This window comes from Arvicola amphibius, chromosome 4 (genome assembly GCF_903992535.2).
Source record: "Arvicola amphibius chromosome 4, mArvAmp1.2, whole genome shotgun sequence".
NCBI lineage: Eukaryota > Metazoa > Chordata > Mammalia > Rodentia > Cricetidae > Arvicola > Arvicola amphibius.
Window position 1 is genome coordinate 33,472,074 of NC_052050.1, and position 23,007 is coordinate 33,495,080.

The following is a 23,007-nucleotide window of genomic DNA, read 5'->3' on the forward strand; positions in this document are numbered from 1 at the left end:
CTAGCACTGGACTCTTCTCCTCCTCGTTCTCTGAGAACAGGGAACAAAGAGAGGAGATGGGTTACCAACAGATCTGCATGCTCTCCGCCAGTCACCAAGTGGCCCAGGTACCTGATGACCCCTGCTTGACACAGCCTTTGCCTTTGAGGCTACTGTATGGGGTTCCTCGTTGGCTCCTGGTCTCTTGGTGCCCTTCCTGCTCTCTGAATCTGGATACTTAAATGTATCCCACCCATCCCAAGCAGAGGCATGTAAAGAGACCCCAGGAAGACAGGCCTTGCAGGCCAATTGGTTTCAAAAGGCACCTTGGAGGGAGGCAGGAAGACCTAGTAGGGTGGGAGCACCCTAATGATTGACTAGTATCAGGGGTTCTTTTTCATGGGGCTCCTCACTAGCGTTGGCCCATGGGCATCATTAGTTAGGTCAGATGGCCTGAGAATCAGGGTCTTGGCCATCACTGATCTGTAGACAGGGGCAGATACTAGGTAAGGGGGGCTAGTAGAACCCTACTCTGCTGGGGTACACACAGTGTCTCCCTACTCTGCTGGGGCACACACAGTGTCTCCCTACTCTGCTGGGGCACACACAGTGCTCCCCTACTCTGCTGGGGCACATGCAGTGCTCCCCTACTCTGCTGGGGCACATGCAGTGCTCCCCTACTCTGCTGGGGCACACGCAGTGCTCCCCTACTCTTCTAAGGCACCTGCAGTGCTCCTCTGTATCATGGTCTCAGCCTCTGAGAATCTTCCGCCGTAGAATCCAGAACCCCCCAGCAAGACAGATAAAATGCTGAGTTGGTAGCCCAGCTCCTCACTGACCTGACTCTCAGCTTGGGATGTCCCAGACTCCAGGCCACCTGCCTCAGGCGCGAGGCCCTCCAGGAAGTTGGATGGAACCAGGCCCCTTTGTCCATTCAGTTCCCCCTGAGGAGGAGAGGTTGATGAGACTGAGACTTAGGGGAAGGCCCCAGCCCTGTTCCCTTGACCCTGAGGCCCCGGGGAAAAGCCTGAGGCCAGCGTCACCACAAGTAGCCCAGTTCATTCCTCCAGCCCTCTGTCAGGTCCTCTTGTTCTTATGCCCACCCAGCTGGTGAACCGGAATATAACAGAGTATAATACACCTTCCTTCCCCAACAAGGGTCTTACATAGTAGAAGCCATCATCATCCATATTCCCAAACACAGTAATGACATCTCCTGCCCTGAAGGGCAGCTCTGCCTGTGGAAAGATCAAGAAACGGATGTCAGACCTGGGAAGGACTTGCCACCCGTTCCCCATCATCAGACATCGTATGAAGGCCGTCACCTCCACATCCATGTTGGGGGAGTTCTCCTTGGGGTTATAATCGAATGCAGCCACCATAGGTCGGGAGGTTTTCAGAACAGCAGAATGGACCAGCCTAGGAGGACCTGCAGAGGGGGAAGATGCTGCATCTGAGCCCCTCCCTATACTGTCCTCCACACTGAAGCCCCGTGGCCACCAGCCCCACCACTCCAGTATCATCATTCCCCATGAGTGGGGTCTCCCCATCCCATCTCTCTCCCCAGACACCCTTGCCCAGAAATGACTCCTCACCTGGACAAGGCTGGAGACCTTCCAGCTCCACTGTGGAGAGAATGTGTCTCTGAGTCCTGCCTGCCTTTCCCTCTTTGTTCCAGGCTGGGGTGGGGGCGGGGGACAGACAGGATGCTCACCCTCCCATGAAGGGCACAGGAGGAGAGATACTCAGAAAGAATATCAGCACAGACCTTTGGTCTGAGAACCAGAGCCAGTAAGCAACATGCTTCAGTATGCACAGAACTTACAGTCAGAACAAGACTAGAAGCGGCAGATGTGTATGGGGGGGGGGGTCTTTATCTGCTCAAAATCCTACAGGCATCTCTTCAGAGAGTCACACACTGCCACCCCATCACCAAGCCACACAAGTGGTCACAGGTACCACAGGATATTGGGTTCTTACCTTTCTTAGACCGGCGAGGCTTGGGGGGAGGCCCAGTCATATGGGCTGAGGAATATATAGAGGGACCATTCCCTGATTGAGGAAGATAGATAGATCTAAGAGAGAAACTGAGGCAAGAATCGGGGAATAAACCAGTCTAGAGGCTTTTCCCAGGGTTCCCGTATTTTTGTTGTTTTCTTTTGTATGGCTGGGAACCAAATGCAGGACCTTACAACCTAGGCAAGTGCTCTAAGCCATGCCCCTGGCCTCTGAGGTTTCTGAACTTGTCTCTTTCTTCTTTTTTATTTTAATTTTGTTGGCATTTCATAGTGAGCTCATTTAAAGGCCCACACCTCATATTTCCAATGAGAGCCAAACTGACCCTCAGGACCTAAGCTACATCTTTGCAACCTCTTCAACGGGCCAGCTGTCGAAAGGTGAGGGGCAGGGGCAGGCATGCCAGGCTTGAGTGGCTCTACCCAACTCAGGACAAACGAGGCACCTTGGGCCACCTCCTGACACAGGAACCTCTTAGGATGGGACTGGATTAAAACCAAGGGAGAATGGTGATGGGTGAGGAACAGCAGCAGGTCATACCCGAGCCCTCAGGGAGAACATCTGGGGGCAAGAAACCCCGCTGGAGCAGCTGCTGTCTCCCTGCTGGACTGTCCACAGCCACCTCAGCCACCATGTTGCAGGGGATGTAACCTGTGCGGCCCCCACCTTCACCCCGGTAGAAACCATCCGAGTCTTTGTCTCCAAACACCTGGAAGCAAAGGCCGCTGGTCTCAATACCAGTTCTGCCCACTCCTTGCACCCCAGCCCTGGGTCCTGGTAGCATCCCCATTAGGAACTGCAGAATTCTCTCTTCTGAAGACTGGGGCAGAGGAGAGTGGAAACAGGAAAAACTCAGAACTAAGAAGAATTTGAGGAAACCATCTCTTCTCTACCCCTGCCACCCCAATCTGCTGTCTATACGGTCTTTCCCTCAAAGCACCCCAGATTGGATCTCTCAGCCCCAGAGGAAATCAAAAAGCCTCACATCAATACTCGGAGGAATAACGAAAGTGTAACATTAACAAGTAGTTAATATTGCTACGGTGCTGACCGTGTGGCAGGAAGAAGTGTGTGCATTGAGTCAGTCACTCTATAAGCAACTCAGTGAGGTGACAAGGACCATAACCATTCTACAAGAGAGGACACCGAGGCCCAGGGAGGTTCTACAACCTACTCAGAGCTACACGGGGAGAAGTGGAAGAGGCGGGGTCCGAATCCCACGAATCCCACCGTCCAGCTCTGGAAGCTATGTTCTCTGACCCTCTCCCAGCTCAATGCAAGAGGAGTTAGAAGACGAGATGCTGGCTAGAGGCTGGGGCTCTGGGCCCAGAGGGGGAGTCGGTCACCTTGAGGATCTGGCCCTCCTTGAAGGGCAGTTCCTCTTCTCCAGCGTCAGGGTTGGGTGACATTGAAACAGGGTCATAGTCAAACAGAGCCACAAAGACCCTCACAGGTAAGTTCTGATGAGCTGGTGCTTCAGGAGGGCTCCTTGGAGGTGCTGTGGAGGGTTGGGGACAGAGCAGGAATTCAGTAAGCTCCAACCAAAGTGGGGAAACACTCCCCTGGATCTGGCCCAGCCACTATTAGATGCTCACCCAACTCAGTGGTTCCAGGCCTAGGCACCCGGGCTCCTCTCCTCTGAGGTCCTCTCCGCCCAGAGTTGTCCTGCCCTCTGGACTCCCCAGTTTCTGTTGCCTGCAAAGACAGGGCAACAGATGGCAGAAGTGACACACCGTCCGGGTGCTGGCCCACGACCCCCGGCTCTGGCCCCCGCATCAGCGTAAGCAGCACAGCAGAATAGGAGCACAGCATTCCTCCCCAGGACTTGGCCTGGCCTCGCTGAGCACCAGACACGCCCACAGTGGGAGGTCCCCAATAGATGAGTGCAGTAGAGGGGGCCTGAGGTGGCCAAGGAAAGTGTGAGAGGACAGTCTCCCATCAGCATGGGGCTGGTGACTCTGGATATGGCATCGCAGTCAAGTGTCCTGAAGATATAACTAGCTACTCAGAGGAAAGGGCCACCCTGCCCAAGGTTGCGCGTGGCGGCCAATAGTAACAGAATATTGTGCATCCCAGTTCCGTTCAGCAGAAGCAGAAAGCAGTGGAATGTAGGTGGGGGGGGGGAGACAGGTGAGGGAACCCAGAGGCCTGGCCCCACCTCTGCTGATGGAGGTGGCAGCGTGGAATGGGGGTGGTTGGTGGGCAGCAAGCAGAGCCACCAGGCAGCAGCAGGCAGAGGGGGCCGCCCAAAGCGGGGAATGGGCACAGACCCGGGAGGGTGGCTCCTTGGTTCTGCTGGTCGCACAGCGGCCTCTCCGCTCTGGTTCCCCTTTCTCCCAGGCTGGGAGGCGCACGTAGGGGTTGGACCCTGAATTGACCTTCAGAGGTCCCCTTGACCTTCCTATGGCTGCTGTGCCCCAGGGCTCCCCATCTGTGGGGTAGCAGGAGCTGGTGATGCTGATACCCCCGCTGCCCGCCTCCTGCTCATCCTCAGAATCATACTCAATGCTAATCTCCAAACACTTTGGAGAGAGGCAGCTGACCAAGCTGGATTCTGGAGCAGGGCCACGGGGACACCTCCGGGAAAGACCCGGCCGCCCTCTCCCACCAGCCTCCTGTCCAACCCTGATGCCCTCAATCACAGGGAGGCTGCCCCTCTCCCGTGGGGGCCCTGGCCGTGCAGTGGTCTGGGGCCCGCCATTGCCAAGAAGTCGGCTGCAATGTTCTCGGGGATCCTGAGGTCGCTTGCGGTTTGCGGGCTTCTCAGGGGAGCCACCTCCTCTCCTCCGGCCATTTCCACCAGCTACTCCCAGCACATCCTCCAGGTACTCCCTGGCCCCAGAGGGCTCAGAAGACAAGGGACACAAGCCAGGTCCCTGGGGCTGACTTTTGTCACAGTCCAGCCCTAGCAATGCAAGTTCAGGCTGGCTAGGGTCTGGCTTCTCCTGCCCTTCCTCCTCCTCCTCTTCTTCCTCCTCGGGGATGCTGAACAGCTTCTTGCGGCAGAGCTGCTGGAGGGGCAGCTCCAAGATCTGCTCCAAGATCTCCTCGTCGCTGTCAGTCTCACAAAGGGGGTCGGGCTGGGGCTGGGAGTGGGGAGAAGAGAGCAGCAAGAAGTCCACGAGGAAAATAAGAAGTCCGGGGCCTTTGTCCTCAAATGAGGACATGGGATTGGGGTCACACACCCAGCCCTCCTCCCTCAGCTTCCTGCCAAGAGGAAAGAATCAGAGGGACAGTGGCTGGACCAAAGTCACGCGCATGTCCGGGCTGAACTGAGGATGACATCGGTCCCTGTCGGGCAGGAGCATGGAGCAAGCCAGGACAGACAGAGGGAATTCTCCATCACCTCTCCTGAGCCTCCTAGCACAAGGCTCTGAGAAGGCTTCCCAGGACTAGGGTGCTACATCTGGGAGACTGCAGGGGAAAGTATGGTAAATGCCCCACCACCTCTGCCCAGCAGGGCAGAAGGCCCTAGCTTCTTCACATCCACTCCTTAGGCTAGGACCCAGGCCACACACCTAGACTTGCTGGAGCAGCTGCCATGGCAGTAGAGGCCTTTGGAGCCTCAGGTCTTGGGCCCACCAGCTCCTCCCCACCCCGTTACCTTGGCTCCATTCTCCCTGATGCTGTTGCCAGCAACCTGCTTCTGGGGGGAACAAGGCCTGGAACTCAGTTCCTGTTCCTCTTCTTCCTCCTCTTCCTCCTGGATGTCCGATAAGTCTGAGTTGCGGCCGTGATCTACAAGGGAATTCACCAGGCGAACTCCAAGCTCTGACGTATCTTCTTTCTAGCAAAGGCAAGATAGGTACTTATGGCTGGAATCACAATACCCTGGAGGGTAAGGGAGAAGAGTGATGGCCCGCCTAAGCTACAGAGTGAGTTCAGGCCAGGCCGGGCTGCTGACTGAGCCCTGTCTGCATGTCAAATTAAAATAGGAGAGGTAAGACAGAAAAGCAAGAAGAGCTCTAGGCAGGGTCAGCCACAACCGGGATCATAAAGATCCCTTCACAGAGGAGGAGAAAGCCATGGCCAGGAAGCACAATGGTAGCTGTGACAGGTGAGGGAGAGAGTCAAACGGGTGACAGAAGAGAAGCGGACATACAACGCAAAGGCATTGGAACCAGACCAGAGCAGAAACAAGGAGAGGTGTTGACCAAGTGTAAAGAGACATCTGGATTCTACACAGCGCGTCTCCCACCCCTACCTCGGTTCTGTGTTTCATCCCCGAGCACAGATCTCCTCCATGGCAGGCCTCAGTACTCGGCGCCTTCTGGATCAGCTCTCCTTGGGTGGAGCAAGGCGTGGAACCAGTCTCTCCTGAAGTCCACTCTACTTGCTGCTTAGCCAGGGAGGGAGTCACAGGGTCAGGGCCTTCCTGGCCCAGGGTTGGCTCGATAGCCCTCTTCTCCTCTGAGGTGCCCGGCACAGTTGTCCCAGACTCTTCCTGGGATGGATGACATTGAGAATAAGCCCAAATTCCAACCCTTCCTTCAGCTTGCACCTGCCTTCCACCAAACAGATAAAGTACCTGACCGCAAGAGACTGGAGGTTCCTCCTGGGATCCTTTGGATGTCTCCATGGGAAGGCATGCAGGGGAATCTTGAGATCCATGAGGGGCAGGATGCCGGAGGGGAAAGCTGGGATCCCCAAGCCCTGGGGAGACTGAAGCAAGGGCTGTTCTGGCCTCTGGGCTTGGTCGTGGTGAGAGGCAGGACATCCTGGCTGGCTGGCAGGCAGGAGCCAAGGCTGGGGCAACAGGGGCTGGGATGGAGTCAGTGGACTCGCCATGGGGTGACATAGTTCGCACAGTCACCTCATGGCAGGCCTGCAGCAGCTGCAGCTGGGACACCTCCACCAGCACACTGCCTGCTGTGGGGGAAGCCACCTCCATAATCTATAGGAACAGGGAAGAAAGAAACCAGGGAAGAAGGGCTAAGAGAGCCAAGTGGGAGGTCAGGATGGCTGGCTGCTGGCATCTTTGCAGCTTTGCCCAAGCCCTCTTCTTAGTTCTACTTATCATATGGTTTTAGAGTAGAAGCAATTCTATCCTCCACGGGCTGCCAAGACCCACGCTCTCAATCACTTTACTACACAGTGCCCAAAGGCCAGGGGCTGTACATCTCTGCCAGGCCAGGAAGACAGGCCTCCCTCCGGAAGGACCTACCTACTGCCCCTTGGCTTTAGGTATCTGGAGCCCCCAAGCTTTACCTTCTGCCCATCAGCATAGATGGTGTAGCCTGTGACCCGGACACCATTGGAGGTACCAGCAGCATCAATGGTGACAGGGAGCCAGCTGATCATCAAGATTCCAGGAGAGGGCCCTGGTTCAACTTGCACATCCAACGGGGCATCAGGTAGACCTGGGAGATGTGGGGCACAAGAAAAATCAATGTAGGATTCTCCCTGACCGAGATGGTAGCCACATCCCTAAGAATGCAAACAAAGCCAGTCTCCCCTGCCATGAGCACTCGGGCCTGGCTCTCCTGGGTGTGGGGGACACCATTGTCCACACCTACATACCTGCTGGAAGTGTGGTGAACTGCAAAGTGGCAGCTCGCTGCTCCGGTCTCTCCCAGCCTGGTTCCCAAGGCCCCTGAGATGGGATCTGAGCCTCTACTCGGGCTTGATAGAGTGTGCCAGGCCGCAGGTGACAAAAGGTTGCCCAGTAGGTACTGGGGCGAGCAGGTGTACACTCTTCTCCATTGAGGTAGATGGCATGGGCCAAGTTGCTGTTCCCTGGTACCCAGGTGATCTCAGCAGATGTAGCTGTCAGCCGATGGACCCGTAGCTGGCTGGGTACCACCCCAGCCCTGGCACCCACAGCCAGGCAACAGCGCAGAGGATCTGAGTTGCCTCTGCTGGTTAGGGCCTGAACAGACACATGGTGGGGCCCAGTTCGCAGGTCCATATTTTCAAGCACAGCCTTGGGGGGCACCCCGGGCCCCAAGGCTTGACGAAGTTCCCCATTGACAAAGACATGGAAGCCACGTAGATCTATTCTCTCAGGAGGCAACTCCCAGGCCAGCACCACACTGTGGGCTAACTGCTTGAGGAGCACGAGACGGCGGGGGTAAGGCACAGCCAGGGGCTCGCCCAGTCCCTCTGGTGGGGGGCTCAGACTGAGCTCATCTCCTGCAGCCTCCTCCTCTGGTCTGGGCTGGCTACGTCCCCCGCTGCTCTGGCCCCCACTACTGCAGCCACCCCCACCTCCACTCAGGAAACTGAGTTCAGGGCCCGAGCTGTGCGACATATCAGCCAGCTCCCGAGGGAGGGAGGTCAGGAGGTCGTCATCAGACACACGCTCTACAAAATTGGAGGGGACCAGGCCCCTTCGGCCATCCATGAGCTCCCCTGGCAGAGGGAAGGCAGGAAAAAGCAGGGGAAGGGAAGACAAAGAAGCAAAGAAAAGCTGATCCGGTAACACATTTTCTCAACGGCAGCTTCATAAGTACCTGTCAACCTTTATCTGGTGGTGATTTTAGACCCAGGGCAGTCCAGGTTTTAATTAGAGAACTACTGTCTGCTTTTGTGGGGTTTTTTGTCATACAGGACAGTGCCTCTTAAATCTTAACGTGCATGTGAATCACCCACAGCTTTTTTTGTTTTTTAAATGCAGACTCTTCATAAGCCCAGTCTGGGATATACTGAGTTTCATTCTTTCTAACCAGATCCCAGGCAAGGCTGGTGCCCCCAACAACCTACGAGAACACCCACATTCTAAAGCAACGGACTGAAGAACGTCTAGGAGAAATGTCATGAGGTCCATAGTCCATTTCAAAATAGTTTTTTTTTTCATCTACATATGGATCAAGCAAACATGTCAAGGTGCAGACAATTGTAAATCTAGGCAGATTTTAGGCATGTGGACATTCATCACACTGGCCTCGGGTGTTCTGTTTTGCTTTGCTCTGTTGTGGTTTCATGTTGCCCTGGTTGGCCTTGAACTCGCAGTGGAGCCCAGGATGACCCTGACCTTCTGATCCACCTCACGACACTAACAGATGTGCACCACCCATGGTTTCACACAGTGCTGGGGATTGAACCTAGGACTTTGCCCTTGGTAGGCAGTACCCTACCAAACGAGCCACAACCCTTCCACCTCTCAATGTAGTCTACATATTCAGGAAACTTCCATACTAAAAATCTGGGAGTGGTGGTATATGCCTGTAATACCAACTCTCAGCTGGTCAGAGGCAGGAAGATGGGAAGTTGGGGCTAGCCTGGATTATATAGTGGGACTCTATCTCAAGAATGAGGGTGGCTCATCAGTTAAGAGCACTTTCTTGCTCATGCAGATGACTCAAGTTCAGTTCCTAGAACCCATGTCAGCTTCAGAGACTCTGATGTCATCTTCTGGCCTCTGCAGGCACACACACACAAATAAATATGAAATTTCTTGGATCACAGAACCCCACTCGGTGGAGTGAAGGGATGCTGGAGGATAGGAAACCCCTATCTCCAGTGATGTAGCCACTGGTGAGTCACTCGTACACTGGTGGGTAGCTCCATACCCATGCTCACATGACTGGCTCTCTTTAACAAAGTGGGTCACAGTGCAAAAGGAAAAAGAGATGAAAGAGAGATGGAGACCTGGTAGAAGGAAGGGGGGATTGGTGGGCATAGGAGGAGGAAAGAGTACACCCAAAATGTATTGTATACAAGCATGAAACTGTCAAAGAACAAATCAACATATATATGTTACGATCTGGGTATACATCTGCAATACAGCATATGAGAGGTGGAGGTAAGAGGATCAGGTGCCCACAGTGGCCCTGAGCTATGGAATGAATTGGAGGGCAGCTCGGGCTATAGGAGATCCCGTATCGGAAGGAAGGAGGGAGGAGGGAAGATGTTCTACTGTAGTAAATTTGACACAGGCCTGAGGAGTAGGGACTATGGAGATCTCCAACTTCTCTTTAACAAAAAGTAAATAGCCACTAAAGAAGGGGGAAACCACCTCATCAAAGAAGAAGTGACAGAGAAGACTTGGAGGCCAAGCAAGTGGGCACACACATGGCATACGAGGGAGAAGCAGCTCTTGGGGAGCAGACCTTGGGTGGCCGTGGGGTCTCCAGGGTGCCAGGGGATGCCCCAGCAGTACTTTATGCCCTTCCCCCTTCCCTTTTCTGCTCATATTAGGAGAAAAAAATAACTTGAAGAAACAGCAGGGATTCCCAATAAGTTAAATAATACCATAAGGACCATAGTAGGTTGAATGATGACCTATCAAATATGGCCATGTTCCCCAATCCCTGGAACCTGAGAACATTACCTAAACTGGAAAAAGTTCCTGTGAAGATCTAACTAAGTAAATATCTTGATTGAAGATTATCTGGGTGGGCCCTAGTCTGATGACAAATATCCTTACAAAAGACAACACAGGAGTGACAGAGACCAGGAGGCAACGTGACCATAGGTGCAGAGATTGGAGTGATGTGGCCACAGAAAGTGAGTCAGAGGCCAGTTTAGTCCACATAGTGAATTCTAGGCTGGCCTGGGCTACATATGAGCCTCCGTCTCAAAACAAACAAACACCCTATCTCAACCTCCTGGAGACTATGTAATTTAAAGTCTAATAAACTAAGGTATAAGATTTGTTTGTGCTTTTGCTGTTCCCTTTTAAAAAAAACTTGACAGTGTGGACTTAGATGATGGCTCAGTGGTTAGAGCACAGCTACATTCTGCAGGTTTCTCTTGCAAAGGACCCAGGTTTGGTTCCCAACACCCACATGGTGACTCACAACCAATAATTATATCTCTAGAAATAGAGATATAATTTCTAGCATTTGTTCTCATTAAAACACATGATAGCCAGGTCTGGTGGCACAGGCCTGAAATCTCAGCTACTTAGGAGGCTGAGTCAGGAGGATTAAGAGTTCAAGGCCAGCCTTGATACAAACCAAGTTCAAAGCTGGGCAGTGATGGCACACATCTTTAAGCTCAGCACGCGGGAGGCAGAGGCAGGCGGATCTCTGTGAGTTCAAGGCCAGTATGGTCTACCAGAGCTAGTTCCAAGACAGCTAGGACTGTTACACAGAGAAACCCTGTCTCAAAAAACCAAATTAAAAAAAAACAAAAAACCAAGTTCAGGGTTAGTCTGGAAACCCTAGTGAGACCCAATGTCAAGAAACAGAAAGAGGGCTGGGTTTGTGCTCAGTATTGTAGGTGCACACAAGGTCCAAACCCCAGAAACAACAAATATCAAAACAAATCAACAAATGAAGACACAAATTAAGTACAATTCTCCTGGAAGCCATTGGTCTAGCCCTTCAGCATCTACCCTTAAGGGGAGTTTAGCCGTTTGGAATACAAAGGCAGGTATCAGCAATCCCAAAAGTTGCTCATGGGGCCCCAGGAAAGGAGCTAGGTAGGCTCTGAAGCTCTTGGTGTTCACTCAGATCTGGCCCATTTCCTAAACTTCTACACACAGCTGTGGTCTTTGCCACACACATTCTCCAGCACACCTCCCCTCTGTCGAAGGATGCGGCTCGGAGCACCAGCCAGGAGCACTCTGCAAGAGGCTCCTGCAACCACTTACTCCTTCTGCAGGTTCTACCAGCTGGCCTAGTGTCAATGACACATCTGCCTGCTACATGCTGAGCCCTGTGGCTCCCTTCAGGACCTAGGCAACCTTCCTGAAGCTCAGTCCCGCCCTGGTCCTAGGACCCACCTACCACCTGCTTGGACTGTGCGGGATGGGAACATGAACCCTTCCTCCTCCTCCTCCTCCTCCTCTTCCTCCTCCTCCTACTTCTCCTCCTCCTCTTTCTCCTCCTCCTATCTGACCCATTGCAGACAGATGTCAAACTGCAATTATCACCAGTGTTAAATAGTGCCATTCTCTATTAGCACAAAAATTAATCTGGCCAAAGCATCCTGTGACATCCTGTGGCACTCTTTCTAACATATGGCCTTCTCCAGACCTGTCACTTTCTCTTTCCCTGTTGGCTGCCCCAAATCTCAGAGCAACCCTCAGCTGAGTCTGAAAAGCTGGAGAGGACGGAATGTGCTGAGGAACAGGACTGGAAGGACAGAAGTCTCCAGGAACAGTAAAGGCAGGAGACTGGACAGGGTAACCCCTACTACTGTCCCACCTTCAAAGAAACCATCCTCATCCATGTCGCCATAGATGTAGATATACTCGCCAGCTGTCAGGGGAAGCTCAGCCTCCGGATTCTCATTGGGACCCTCAAGGGGGTTGTAGCTGTTGGGAGAGTAGCAGAGGAGGAACAACACGTTAGCTGACATCTTGCCTTCAAATTCAGCTTCTCACGGTCACACAGCAAGCCTTTCTGGAGACGTGGTTACTACTGTAGCCAAGTAGGGCATGCACAGTGTTCACCTTGGCTCAATTGTGCTATAAGCACAGTGTTCAGCCAGAACCCTTGTACCACCCTCTGCTATGTCCAGGGGTATCCATCTTTGCCCATACCTGTCCCCTGTGCATCCCAACGCTGAGGGTGGCAGAGTGAGCAAGTGGGACCCACCTATAACGTGCTAGAAAGACCTGGATCCTGGCTCCTCCCGAGTTGCCCTCTGAAGCCGCTGGCAGCAGGGAGACACTGTCTACCTCCAACTCCTCCACCTCACTGGCTGTGTCCACCTGGGGCAAGAAGAAAGAGTTGGTTCCTCTCCAGAGTCTATGGTCCAAGGCCCAAAGACACTGCAGGCAGAGTGGCCTTGAGAAGGGAACAGGAAACACACACACAGCAAGGCCACTGACAACATTTTCTAAACCAGACTTGAGACAGAAGGTCTGTGACGCACACAGCTGTCCCAGTCTGGGGGTGTGAGGACAACTTGGACCCTTTCCTGAATGTTGGCTCCAACACAGGAACTAAAACAACATCCCCCAACCCAACTGGTGGCCAGGCCAGAGGGGAGCAGGAATCAGTGACAGTTTGGCTCCCTAAAGTAGAAACTCAGTGAAGCATCTTAACTTTAAAGAGCTGGAAACAAGAAGAAAGAGGACCTGGAAACACCCTACACACACACACCCTACCCCCACCCTCACCCCCACCCCCGTTCTGTGACTGTGTCTCCTGCTTCCGGCCCACTGGAACTTAACTTCAGATCCGCTGAGGCTAGCCCAAAGCCAGCACCATCAGTCTATCCCACCAGGGGGCAGCAGAGGCCCAGGGCTGGGTTGTACCACTTTCTGAAAACCTGGTGAGAGCAGCCTTGCTCCTGGCCTGCCACCTCCACTTGGGGTGGTTCATAGGAAAGAGAGACCAGGTGGTCAGAAGAGCTGTGGGTGAAGTTAGTAATGACTACAGCTGCCACAGGTTGGGCATTTCCTGGGTGCCCCTGGCTGAGATGTAACCTCACAACAATCTTATAAGGTGTGTTTGCTACCCCCAGCATACAGATAAGGAAACCAAGCCTGGAGACCCCCCTGCTAGTGACTTTCCTAAGATAAGTCTGGGATCTGAACCCAGGAGCCTGTGCTCTTTCTCCCACAAGCCACTGCTTCCACTGCGGTCGCGCTTACTGACAGACTCATTACGTGGATCAGGCGCCAAACTGTCTCCTCATCCAGCTCAAAACTCTAGGGCCTCCCTGGACCCCAGAGAGGTGCGGCTGGTAGGCAGGCCCTGGAGAGCAGGCTCCGCCTGAGTTCCTGCCCACAAGAGAAACCCACAGGCCTTCTATGTCCAACCAAGCTCCTTCCACCTCTGCCCCTTCCCTAAGCCCAAAGTCCCTGGCCCAGCACTAACCTCTGGCGTGGGACACGACTTGGGGCTGTTGTGGACGGACTCTGAGCGGGAAGAGTTGGAAAGAGACTCCACCTTCTTAGCCGGCCTTCGAGGGACCCCAGCAAGGGTAGCAAGAGCAGGCTCAGAAGATTTGGGGGTACAGCGTCCTGGGGAGCCCGGCGGGAGGTCAAGTTCTAAAGAGAAGATGCCAAGGGTTTGGGATCTGTGGTCTGAAGAGGGACTGGGAGAGAGAGGGGGAGCTTCTTGGCTATGGGTGTGTGACCTTTATACCCAGATTTCCTAGCCATAAGGGAAATAGTTGGGGAGAAACTCACTGTGATTCAGATCTATCAGAATCCTCTCAGCGTTTAATGAAATGCATTGAGTTCTTCCTGCCTCAAGGCTTAGGAAACTACCATTTAAAGAGGTTAAGCAATATGCTAACTCCAGCTGGCTGGTAAGAGAATCGAGCTAGACCCACCAGATCTGACTGATTTTTAATTCTCGACTCTTCCTAAGACCCTGATACCGACAGTGAAGACCCGACTCCCAGTTAGAGGGAGAACAGCTGCCTGAGCTCTTGACTTTAAGGAGGTATGTCTTTAACTCGCTGTGTGACGCCAGATGCCCGGCTAGCCTCTAATCTTGAACTCCTGGCACTATACAAAAGCCCCAGACCAATGTCATTAGGGAACACCTTACCTTTGGGGCCGGACCCCTGGCAGGGCTGAGGGGTAGAGCAGCAGCAGTGGGGTGGCGGATGGTCCCCAAGGGCACTACAGCCCAGGGCAGAAGTAAGCAGATCCAGGGGCCCTGGGTGCAGACGGAAAGCCTGGAGCTCCTGTGCCAGAAGGCTGAAGCGCTCAGTTTGGCTGCGACACTGCCCCTCAAGCTCTCGAACCCGGGCCTGAAATGACATCCACTGTGGTTTACCAGGCCTAGCAGAGCTGTAGAGAATGAGCCAGCTCCACACAGCCCCACATCAGACTTTAATTTACACATATGTGGCACCCCAGCCTGAGTACCAACCTAGGGCAACAACCTCAGACCCAGGCCAGTGTTGCTCTTGCCTCAGAATACTTTATAGGCCAAAGGGATTTCCTCAGCCCACCATCAACAACTCAGGAGTCTTCTTAGCTAGCTTTGCCGCTAGTTATTCTCCCATAGGCCGTGGCCCTGCCCTCAGAGAGGCGGGTGAAAGGTTCCATGGGAAACGAGGCTGTCTTTGGATAGAATGAGCCAGTTCTCGTGACCTTTTCTCAATTACTAGGCAAGCTTCGAGACCAAGGGCTCTCCCACTGACAATGTCATAAGGAAGGTGAGCCAATGGGTAACGAACGTCCTCATGGTCTAAGACAACAGGAGGGAGGGCCCTGTGTCTGCCAAGCACAGTCACAGGTTTAGGACGAGGGGACAGCCCATGTGTCCTGTAAACTCTCCAGATATCTGTGGTTTGCCATCAGGGACGGCCCCTCTGTGGGATACCAGAGGGAAGAAATATGGGGGTGCCGGAGAGGGGACACCCAGGAAGTGGAAGGTGGAAGGGACACTGTACCTGCATGGAATCCAGCGTAGACTGGTGGGGAAGGAAGACACAAGGAGGTTAGAACATTTAGGTCTGTATGTCAATAACCCCGAGGGAGGAGGGACGAGGGGACCTATGACGGACGGGTACGACCCTGTCGGTGCACTGAGTCAAAGAAAGCTTAGAAAAGAGATTTCTCTGAGATGGGTGGCAATGGGGACTACTGCCACCAGACTCAGGAGCTGCCCCTGGGCACCCCAGTCTAAGAAACAGGCCAAACAATAGGGGATTCCACCCAGCCTCACTTAAGGCTCTCCTTCCGCTCTCTTCCGCTCTCTCCCACTCCTGTACGCTCCAAGGCCCCTACCTCCAGCAACTGCACAGCTCCTTCATGTTCCCGCTTGGCTTCTGCCTGTGCCTACAAACAGGGAGAAGCAAAATGCTGGGAGGGAGGGCTGCACAACAGACCCAGGGTGGAGACAAAGATGTGTGAGGGAGGAAGAGGAGGAGGGGCTGGAAGGCAAGGGGGACAATGTAGGGAGAAAAGGAGAAAGGGTCTGGGGAGCCAGAGGCCAAAGGGTTTCCTACAGACCCCCTGAGCAATGACTTAAACAGGAAGGAGGGTGGCACCAGAGGTGGAGCCAGGTGCGGTTTCTCTCCTGGGACATCCACCCTTCTGGTGGACGGTTCCTCTCCTACCTACTGTGGCTCTTTCTGAGCCTTTTCTCTGTCCCCTGCCTTCTGTCCTTAGAATGTCAAGGTGTCCCTGTGATGTGGGAGTCCCCTCTGTGTGCTGTGATTACCATTAGAAACTGCTTTGGAATTCTAGCAAGGCAGAACTTAGGTAGGCAGGAAAAGCTAGGCTGAATGCTGGGAGAAAGGAGGCAGAGTCAGAGAGACACCATGGAGCTGTGGCCAGAGTCAGACATGCCAAAACTTTGCCGGTAAGCCACTGCCATGTGTCGATACACAGATTAATGGAGATGGGTTAAATTAATATGTAAGAGTTAGCCAATAAGAAGCTAGAGCTAATGGGCCAAGCAGTGATTTAATTGATACAGTTTCTATGTGATTATTTCGGATCTAAGCTAGCCAGGCAGCTGGGAACCATCAAGCGGGCTTTCCTCCAACATCCCTGGACACAGGCTTCTCTGCAGTCTCCTGAGCACTGATGGCCCCAAATACCTCCAGGGTCAGCCACTTCATAGCTCCAGACTCATGTCCAGTTGTCTGGGATGTGTCCGTCTGAATGGTTCATCATACCCCTCAAGCTTGCCAGAAACAGAACTTGAAACTCAAAGTGTCCTGTCTCCCAGAGCTGTTGCTCTGTCCTGGTTAGTTTCCGTCAACTTGACACAACCCAGAGTCACCTGGAGAGAGGGACTCTCAACTGAAGGATTGCCTTCATCAGATGGGGATGTGGGCATGCCCGTGGGGCACTGTCTTAATTGTTAATTGATGTACGAGGGTCCAGCCTGCTGTGGGCAATACCATCCCTAGGCAGGTGACCCTGGGCTGTATAAGCAAGCTAGCTGAGGGCCAGGTGTGGTGGTGCACACCTTCAATCCCAGCATCTAGAGACAGTGTCAGGAGGATCTTTGTAAATCTGTGGCTATCCTGATTTACACAGAGCAGTCTGGGCCAGCCAGGGTAATATAGTGAGACGAGAGAGAGAGAGAGAGAGAGAGAGAGAGAGAGAGAGAGAGAGAGAGAGAGAGAGAGAGAGAGAGAAAGAGAGGAAGCTAGTTGAGCAGAAGACATTGAGGAAGCCAGAGAGAGAGAGAGAGAGCCGGTGAGGCACGCCCCATGCATAGCTTCTGCTTCGCTTCCTGCCTGGGCTCCCCTCGATGGTGGACTATAACCTGGAAGTGTAAGCTGAAATGAACTCTTTCCTCCCCTATCAGCAACAGAATAGACTCGTTAGCTTTCTTCCTCCTTCCTCCTCCTTATGCTGGGGCCGGGGAAGGGATGAAAAGCCCCATTCTCTCCAGGCTTCAGACAGATAAAATGTGATACGGAAGGGGTCTCACAGTTTTACCCCGAACTGTGTGTCCAATCTGCTGGCTTGTTTACCTCCACAGTTATGTGCACCCTCCTAGACTACTGCCACAGCCCTGACATCTGATCACCCGCTGGATGCCACTCCCAGGACCCATCCCACCAGCCCGATCTTGCGAAATTATGAGTTGTATCATGTCACTCTCTTCATAGAATTAATCTTATTTTTCTACCTTTTATTGTCTAAAACAGGGTCACACCATATCACCCACACTGGCCTCAAATTCAGAATCTTCTGGTCAGTCACTTGACTGGTCGGGAACCCCTATTTTGTTCCCTGCTGTCTCTCCCTGCTTTTAATGGTTGGATGAGTGAGTGGCAAAGCTGGGGTCCAGCCACCCCACAGCCACCCTTCTCTTGTCCCTGCTCCCACCTGCTGCAGCCTCCGGACCTCCTCCTGCTTCTCCTGCAGGCTGAGCCGAGCCTGCTCATGCTCCACCTCCAGCTGTTGCCGCCGCTGGGCCACCTCCCGCATGTGCTGAAACACAAGACCAGGTCAAGACCAGAGCTTCCCACTCCACCATGTCACAGAAGACCTAAGACCGGGGGGACCTCGACCACCACCTGCTTCAGGGAAACAGAGGACCGAGACTGGAAGCGACAAAGGGCTGGCAGCACCAGGACTCCCTGATCCTCGACTTGTCCCACCCACCGGCTCATCACAGCGCCTGCGGGAGCCTCTCACCTTCAGCACCTGCTCCAGGCTCTCCAGCTTGCTTTGCAGGCCCTGGCTTCTGCGAAGGGCTGAGTCCCGCTCCTGCTTCACTCCCAGAAGCTGTCCCTTCAGCTCCGCATTCTCCCACTCCACCTGGAGAGGGGGGCGTTGTCAGGGAGGTGCACGTGTGCGCTTTGGCCCAGCTGCTACTTGCCAAAGGGGGACAGTTCCCTTCAGACTACACCCCAAGAGGAGGCCTTCAGGCCTCACCGGGGGCCCAACTTTCTCCAGGGACAGGGCAGAAACTGAACCTGCTCCTTCTCCGTGGCTCTCCCACTGAGCCGAGAGTTCTCTTCCACCAGGCGGGCATTCTCGTTCTGGGCTGCTCTCAGCTGTAGTTCCTGTGGGAGTGAGGTCAGACAGGCTCTGAGGAACAGGCCAGAATTCACTTTACTGGCTCACTGACTTGAAGGACCATGCCCTCCCAGGCATGGAAACTCGAAGGAAAGGGAAGATCGGAGGATGCAAGCAGCGGGGCTGAGGAAACCCACCCTCTGGCTGGCCTGGGAAAAAGAAGGGAGCTGGTTCCTGGGCCACCATGAGAGCTTACCAGTTCCTCACATCGCCTCTGCTTTTTCCGGGCTTCCTGCTCCAGGCTCTCGCATTTCTTTCGCTTCTTGCAGAGCTCAGACTCCTACAGGGGTCAGAACCGAGGGCTTCTCATGGGGAAAGGTAGAAGTGCCCATAGTCAGCTGCCTCCAGCCCTCAGCCTAGGACTTACCAGCTGCTGCACCCTTTGCTGCTTCTCTGGTTCCCCTAGGACCACCTGTGGGCTGTCCACATCATCCTGGAGTATGGCCTGCAAATCCCCAGGGGTGGGGAAATGGTACCAGAGAACGGGGCCCCTTAGCGGCCTGTCCTCATGACCAGGTCAGCAATGACATCTGTGCCAATGGGTGAGGGGTGTTGCCCGCCCACCCCTCCCAAGATCTCCAGTTGACACGGAGGGATAAAGGTTCCACCCCTGTATCTGTGAGCCATAGTGCTTTGAGATCCCAGGACCCACGTGTGCCCTGGGAGATGGGTCCTTTATCCAGGCCAGCGCTTTCTGTTTTTAGCTTCCAGCAGCTGCCCTGTTCTGCACTCAATAACTGTCCTAGGCGTCCTTCAGCGACTAGCAGAGAATCAGGAGTCTGCTTGGATCCCCAGAGATATACGTGGTATTCCTAGAGCTAGGGTTCTGGATCATCCTTTCTGAGCTTGGCCTAGAGTAGAGCAATCCTAGCCAGCTCTCCCCCTCCCCCGGTCCCCTACCCCCTTCCCCATCAGCTTTCCCGTTTGTTCCTGCGAACTTTGGAGGCCAGTGCTTGATTGCATCTTCCTCCATGGATCGGTCAGACTGAGGGGCAGAGTCTGAGCAAGCACCACCACCCCTTCCTGCATCCCCATCCCGCGAGGTTAAGTCACTATCAGATCCCTCCTGCCTCCCAGGCTTCTTCCCAGGAGGCCAATCTAAATGCTGCCCACCTAGAATGATGGATAGGAGCCAGGCCCCGAGATTCCTGGGGAGCGGGAGGGGGGGGTCCAGGCCCTTTAGACAGAAGCTGCCTTAGCCCATGCTCAAGGAAGGTCGCCCGTACCTGGAACTGAGTCGTAAGCACCGCCCCCCAGGGTAACCCCGGCCAGGCCTGAGCCCCGGGCGGACGCTGAAGGGGGCGTCCCGCTCTACCGCAGCTGCGGGAGGAGGCGGCGCGGGTTGGGCCCCGGGCGGCTGCCAGGGCAACCAGGGATTTGCGGCCGGGACGTACCACTAGCGACACGGCAGGGGCGGCCAGGCTGGCCCCGTGGGGCGCAGGCCTGCGGAGGGAGGAACCCCGAAACCCCCAGGGGTAGGGCGCGGCGCAGGTACGAGCGCGGGAGTCTTGGACAAGTCCCCCTCTCCCTTGTTGGGAAGGCTCCCTAGACCCTAGGAGAGGGTGCATGTCACCACGGGGGTCCCCCTCTGAGCCTCCTGCAGGGGGAGATCCCCGGATTGCCCCGATCCCGCATCTGAGCACACTCACACACCTGCCCTCGCGCAGGCGCTCACCTCTCCCGGGGCCCCGGGGGCCGGTGCCCCTACTCTGGAGAGGGCAGTGGGACCCTGGGGCCGGGCTGGCCGAAGCGGCTCCCGCTGATTGCGCAGGGCGATCTGCCTCTGCAGCCGCAGCACCTCCCGTTGGGACTCGCGCAGCAATCGGTCGAAGTCCCGCACATGCAGCCACTGGGGACCTTCCTGGGATGGGGCGACCAGGAGCCGAGTCAGTTCCAACCCCTGCCTGGCCCCTGGTCAGCTCCAGCTCTCCACCATACCGGATAGGTTCAGCTGCGCGGGAAAGTGCGCATCTTCCCATGCATATATGGCTGGTCGTATAATCATGAGTATGAAGCCACATGCCCCTGGCTCGCGGGCAGACATTCACAGCAACTCGTTCACTGGGCGCTCGCAGTGTTCCTGAGCTGTGCTAAATGCTTGTGTGAACACTCCTTCACACAAGTGTGAACTATGTGTGGATTCCTGCAGTCAGTTCCACAGCTTCAAGCTTGGAACACACAAAAAAATGTCCAGTTCTGGAACTCACGGCTCAACCCCCTTCGGTTCAGTCGCCTTCTCCCCTCTCCCACCTGGGCCGTTGCCAGGGGAACCTACTCCCCCAGCAGCCACCACCTCTCCGTTTCATTTGCATCTCATTAACATCTGGTCCACATCCCACACTCTAAGCAGACATCCTTGGGTAGGATCGAGCAGGAAGAGACGCCCAGGCCCCATTCGCACCTTGCCCACCAGAGTAAGTCTGGCTTGCAGCTCCCTGCACTCCCGCTGCAAGGCTGCAATCTGTTTGTCCTTGGCCAGTAGTGCACTGGCTGTCTCACTGAGGTCCCGGGCTCGCTGGCGGGCTAGGGCCTTACGACACAACTCCAAACTGGATCCAGGTCGGGGCACAGGGGCACTCACCTAGCCAGAGGAAAGGCCGTGAGCACCTGAGGGCTGGGGGCACACCTCCCACTCCTCATCTCCCAGAGGAAGAATTGGGATGAAACCCAGTCTGGGGCCTCAGAGGAACTGCATCCTCAATGAACCTCATCCTGACAGTCCCCCAAGCAGGATCGAAAGTGTTAACTCTACGTCTTAGTTTAGTCTCAGAGGACAAGGACGCTACTAATTCAGGGCTGCCACTGTGATGGGACTTCTCCCTGCCCCCACTCCCGCTCCACACCCCAGATGAGCTCAGCAGGAGGCTGCAAACAGCTCCAGCACGTGTTAATCCAGAATTCTGCTCCCTGACTGCTAAGGAGGCTCTCCCACGCGCCCCTTTCCCCCTGGTAGCTCCAGCCACCTCCAGCCACCTCCGGGCCAGCATTTGCCCTTCTTACCCTGGACTCCTGCTTCCCTGGGCAGTAAGTCTATGCCACCCAAGCCTCCACCCAGCAGTCTGTCCTCACCACCCTCATGTTCGTTTCCTGCAGCTTCTGGGCCCTCTCCTCCAGGCGCTTGGCAATGACCGCCAGCTCCGCGTTCTTCCGCTTTAGCCTCCGTACCTTCTCCTCCGTCTCTGGGAAGCTGCTTTTTCTCTGGCAGGGGGTCAGCCAGAATTGGACGGTGTAGGGAGCACCCCACAGACCCATTTCTGCTCCCCAGGCCCTAGACTAGAGCCTAGGCACACAGTGAGATCCTTGACGGTGCTATGCAAGGGTCTTAGGGGTGTGGGGTACATGATAATGTCACCCTTGGGTGCCTCCCTCCTTGAAGAGATGTTTATGGGGTGATCAGGGTGATGACGAGGGGAACCCCACTCTCCAGGTCTCACCAGCATCTGATTTTCCTCCTTGAGGATGGTACAGCGCTGCTGCAGCTCGCCTAGGGCCCTCAGCAGCTCCAGATTGGACCTGACCCCGAAGCCCACGTTCGGCTTGGCCTGGCATGGGGAAGGACCGGTACAGTGCCTCAGAAATCTCCTCAGGCTAGCCAGGGTCCTCCATATGAAATATCTCCCTATACAGTCTGAGAAGCTAAGAAGGCTCTCTCTCTCTTCTGCCCCGGGCCTTTAGAGAGGGGTACCCCCCAGGACCTAAAGAGAAGGGGTGCCCAGTCCTCCATGCCTTCAGTGGCAGTTCCATGCCACCACACACCATTCTGGAGGCATTTCTTGCTGTTTCTCTATCCTTGCCATTCTGCCCAAATCCTCCCGGGGAATGCCAGATCAAGCCCCTTCCCCATCCCTCTAGACAGTTTGGGTCCAGGGAGTCCCCTGCCTGCCCCTAAAGTCCTGCTTCCTCCATCCTTCAGTAAATCACTCACACCCATCCACATCATCTTCTTCCTTGCCTCAGCCCAGCACTGAGCCCACCTCCACCCCAACATACCCAAGAACCCCCCAAAACAGCCGGGTTCATGGAGGAGGAGACCTAACAGAGTCACTTGGCTCAGCCCAGCACTGAGCCCACCTTCACACCCCAACATACCCAAGAACCCCCCAAAACAGCCGGGTTCATGGAGGAGGAGACCTAACAGTCAGAGAGAAATGCACACACACTGAGGGGCAGGGCCAGAGAGACAGAATAAAGTCACTGAGATTCCCATCCAATGCAGGGAGGACAGATAATCACACAGACAGACTCATAGGCAGAGGCAGGCCCCGGATAAGAAATGTGGGCCGTGGGGCTACAGGTTATGGCTGGCCAATCTTGCAGCCCTCCTCGGCTTCTCTTACCTTATAAGCCTGTGCCTCCTCATCCTCTAGCCTGGGGCCGCTGTACCCAGGGCTCTCTGTTTGCTGTCCTGGCTTGGGCAGCCCTGTCTCTGTTCCTTCAGGGTCAGTATTCCCAATAGGCCCAGGACTACGGGCTCCCTCAGGCTCAGAATTCTCTTCAGACCTCAGTCCTCTAGCCTGCAGAACGGTCGTTGTAGCAGCAATGCTTGGAGTTGCATCTCCAGGTTCGCACCCCTGGCCCTGAGTCCAGCACTGCCAGGCAGGCAGTGTCCACGGCTCCATGGCTCCAGGGTCTCCAAGCTGTGGAAGGGTTGTCAGTTGCTCCAT

At 54.8% G+C, this 23,007-nt stretch overlaps 1 protein-coding gene across 3 annotated transcripts; it reads right to left on the reverse strand.

Moving 5' to 3' along the window:
* Tspoap1 (TSPO associated protein 1) lies at positions 1–23,007 on the reverse strand. Of its 3 annotated transcripts, none has more exons than XM_038327654.1 (31): positions 22,681–23,007; positions 21,778–21,885; positions 21,413–21,541; positions 20,745–20,924; positions 20,019–20,204; positions 18,711–18,788; positions 18,540–18,623; positions 18,241–18,330; positions 17,960–18,082; positions 17,648–17,752; positions 15,584–15,634; positions 15,247–15,267; positions 14,394–14,598; positions 13,713–13,885; positions 12,483–12,598; positions 12,090–12,199; positions 7,516–8,346; positions 7,204–7,355; positions 6,524–6,889; positions 6,200–6,439; positions 5,600–5,782; positions 4,266–5,081; positions 3,591–3,690; positions 3,342–3,493; positions 2,536–2,704; positions 1,960–2,004; positions 1,575–1,604; positions 1,305–1,408; positions 1,146–1,217; positions 819–923; positions 1–30 (listed from the first exon to the last, which is right to left on the reverse strand). In XM_038327654.1, exons 1-31 carry the CDS (start codon positions 23,005–23,007, stop codon positions 1–3), a joined length of 5,481 nt encoding a protein of 1,826 aa, XP_038183582.1. The 3 variants fall into 3 exon arrangements, with proteins under 3 accessions (XP_038183582.1, XP_038183581.1, XP_038183583.1); XM_038327653.1 differs by having other exon boundaries at positions 1,960–2,031; XM_038327655.1 differs by lacking the exon at positions 20,745–20,924 and having other exon boundaries at positions 1,960–2,031.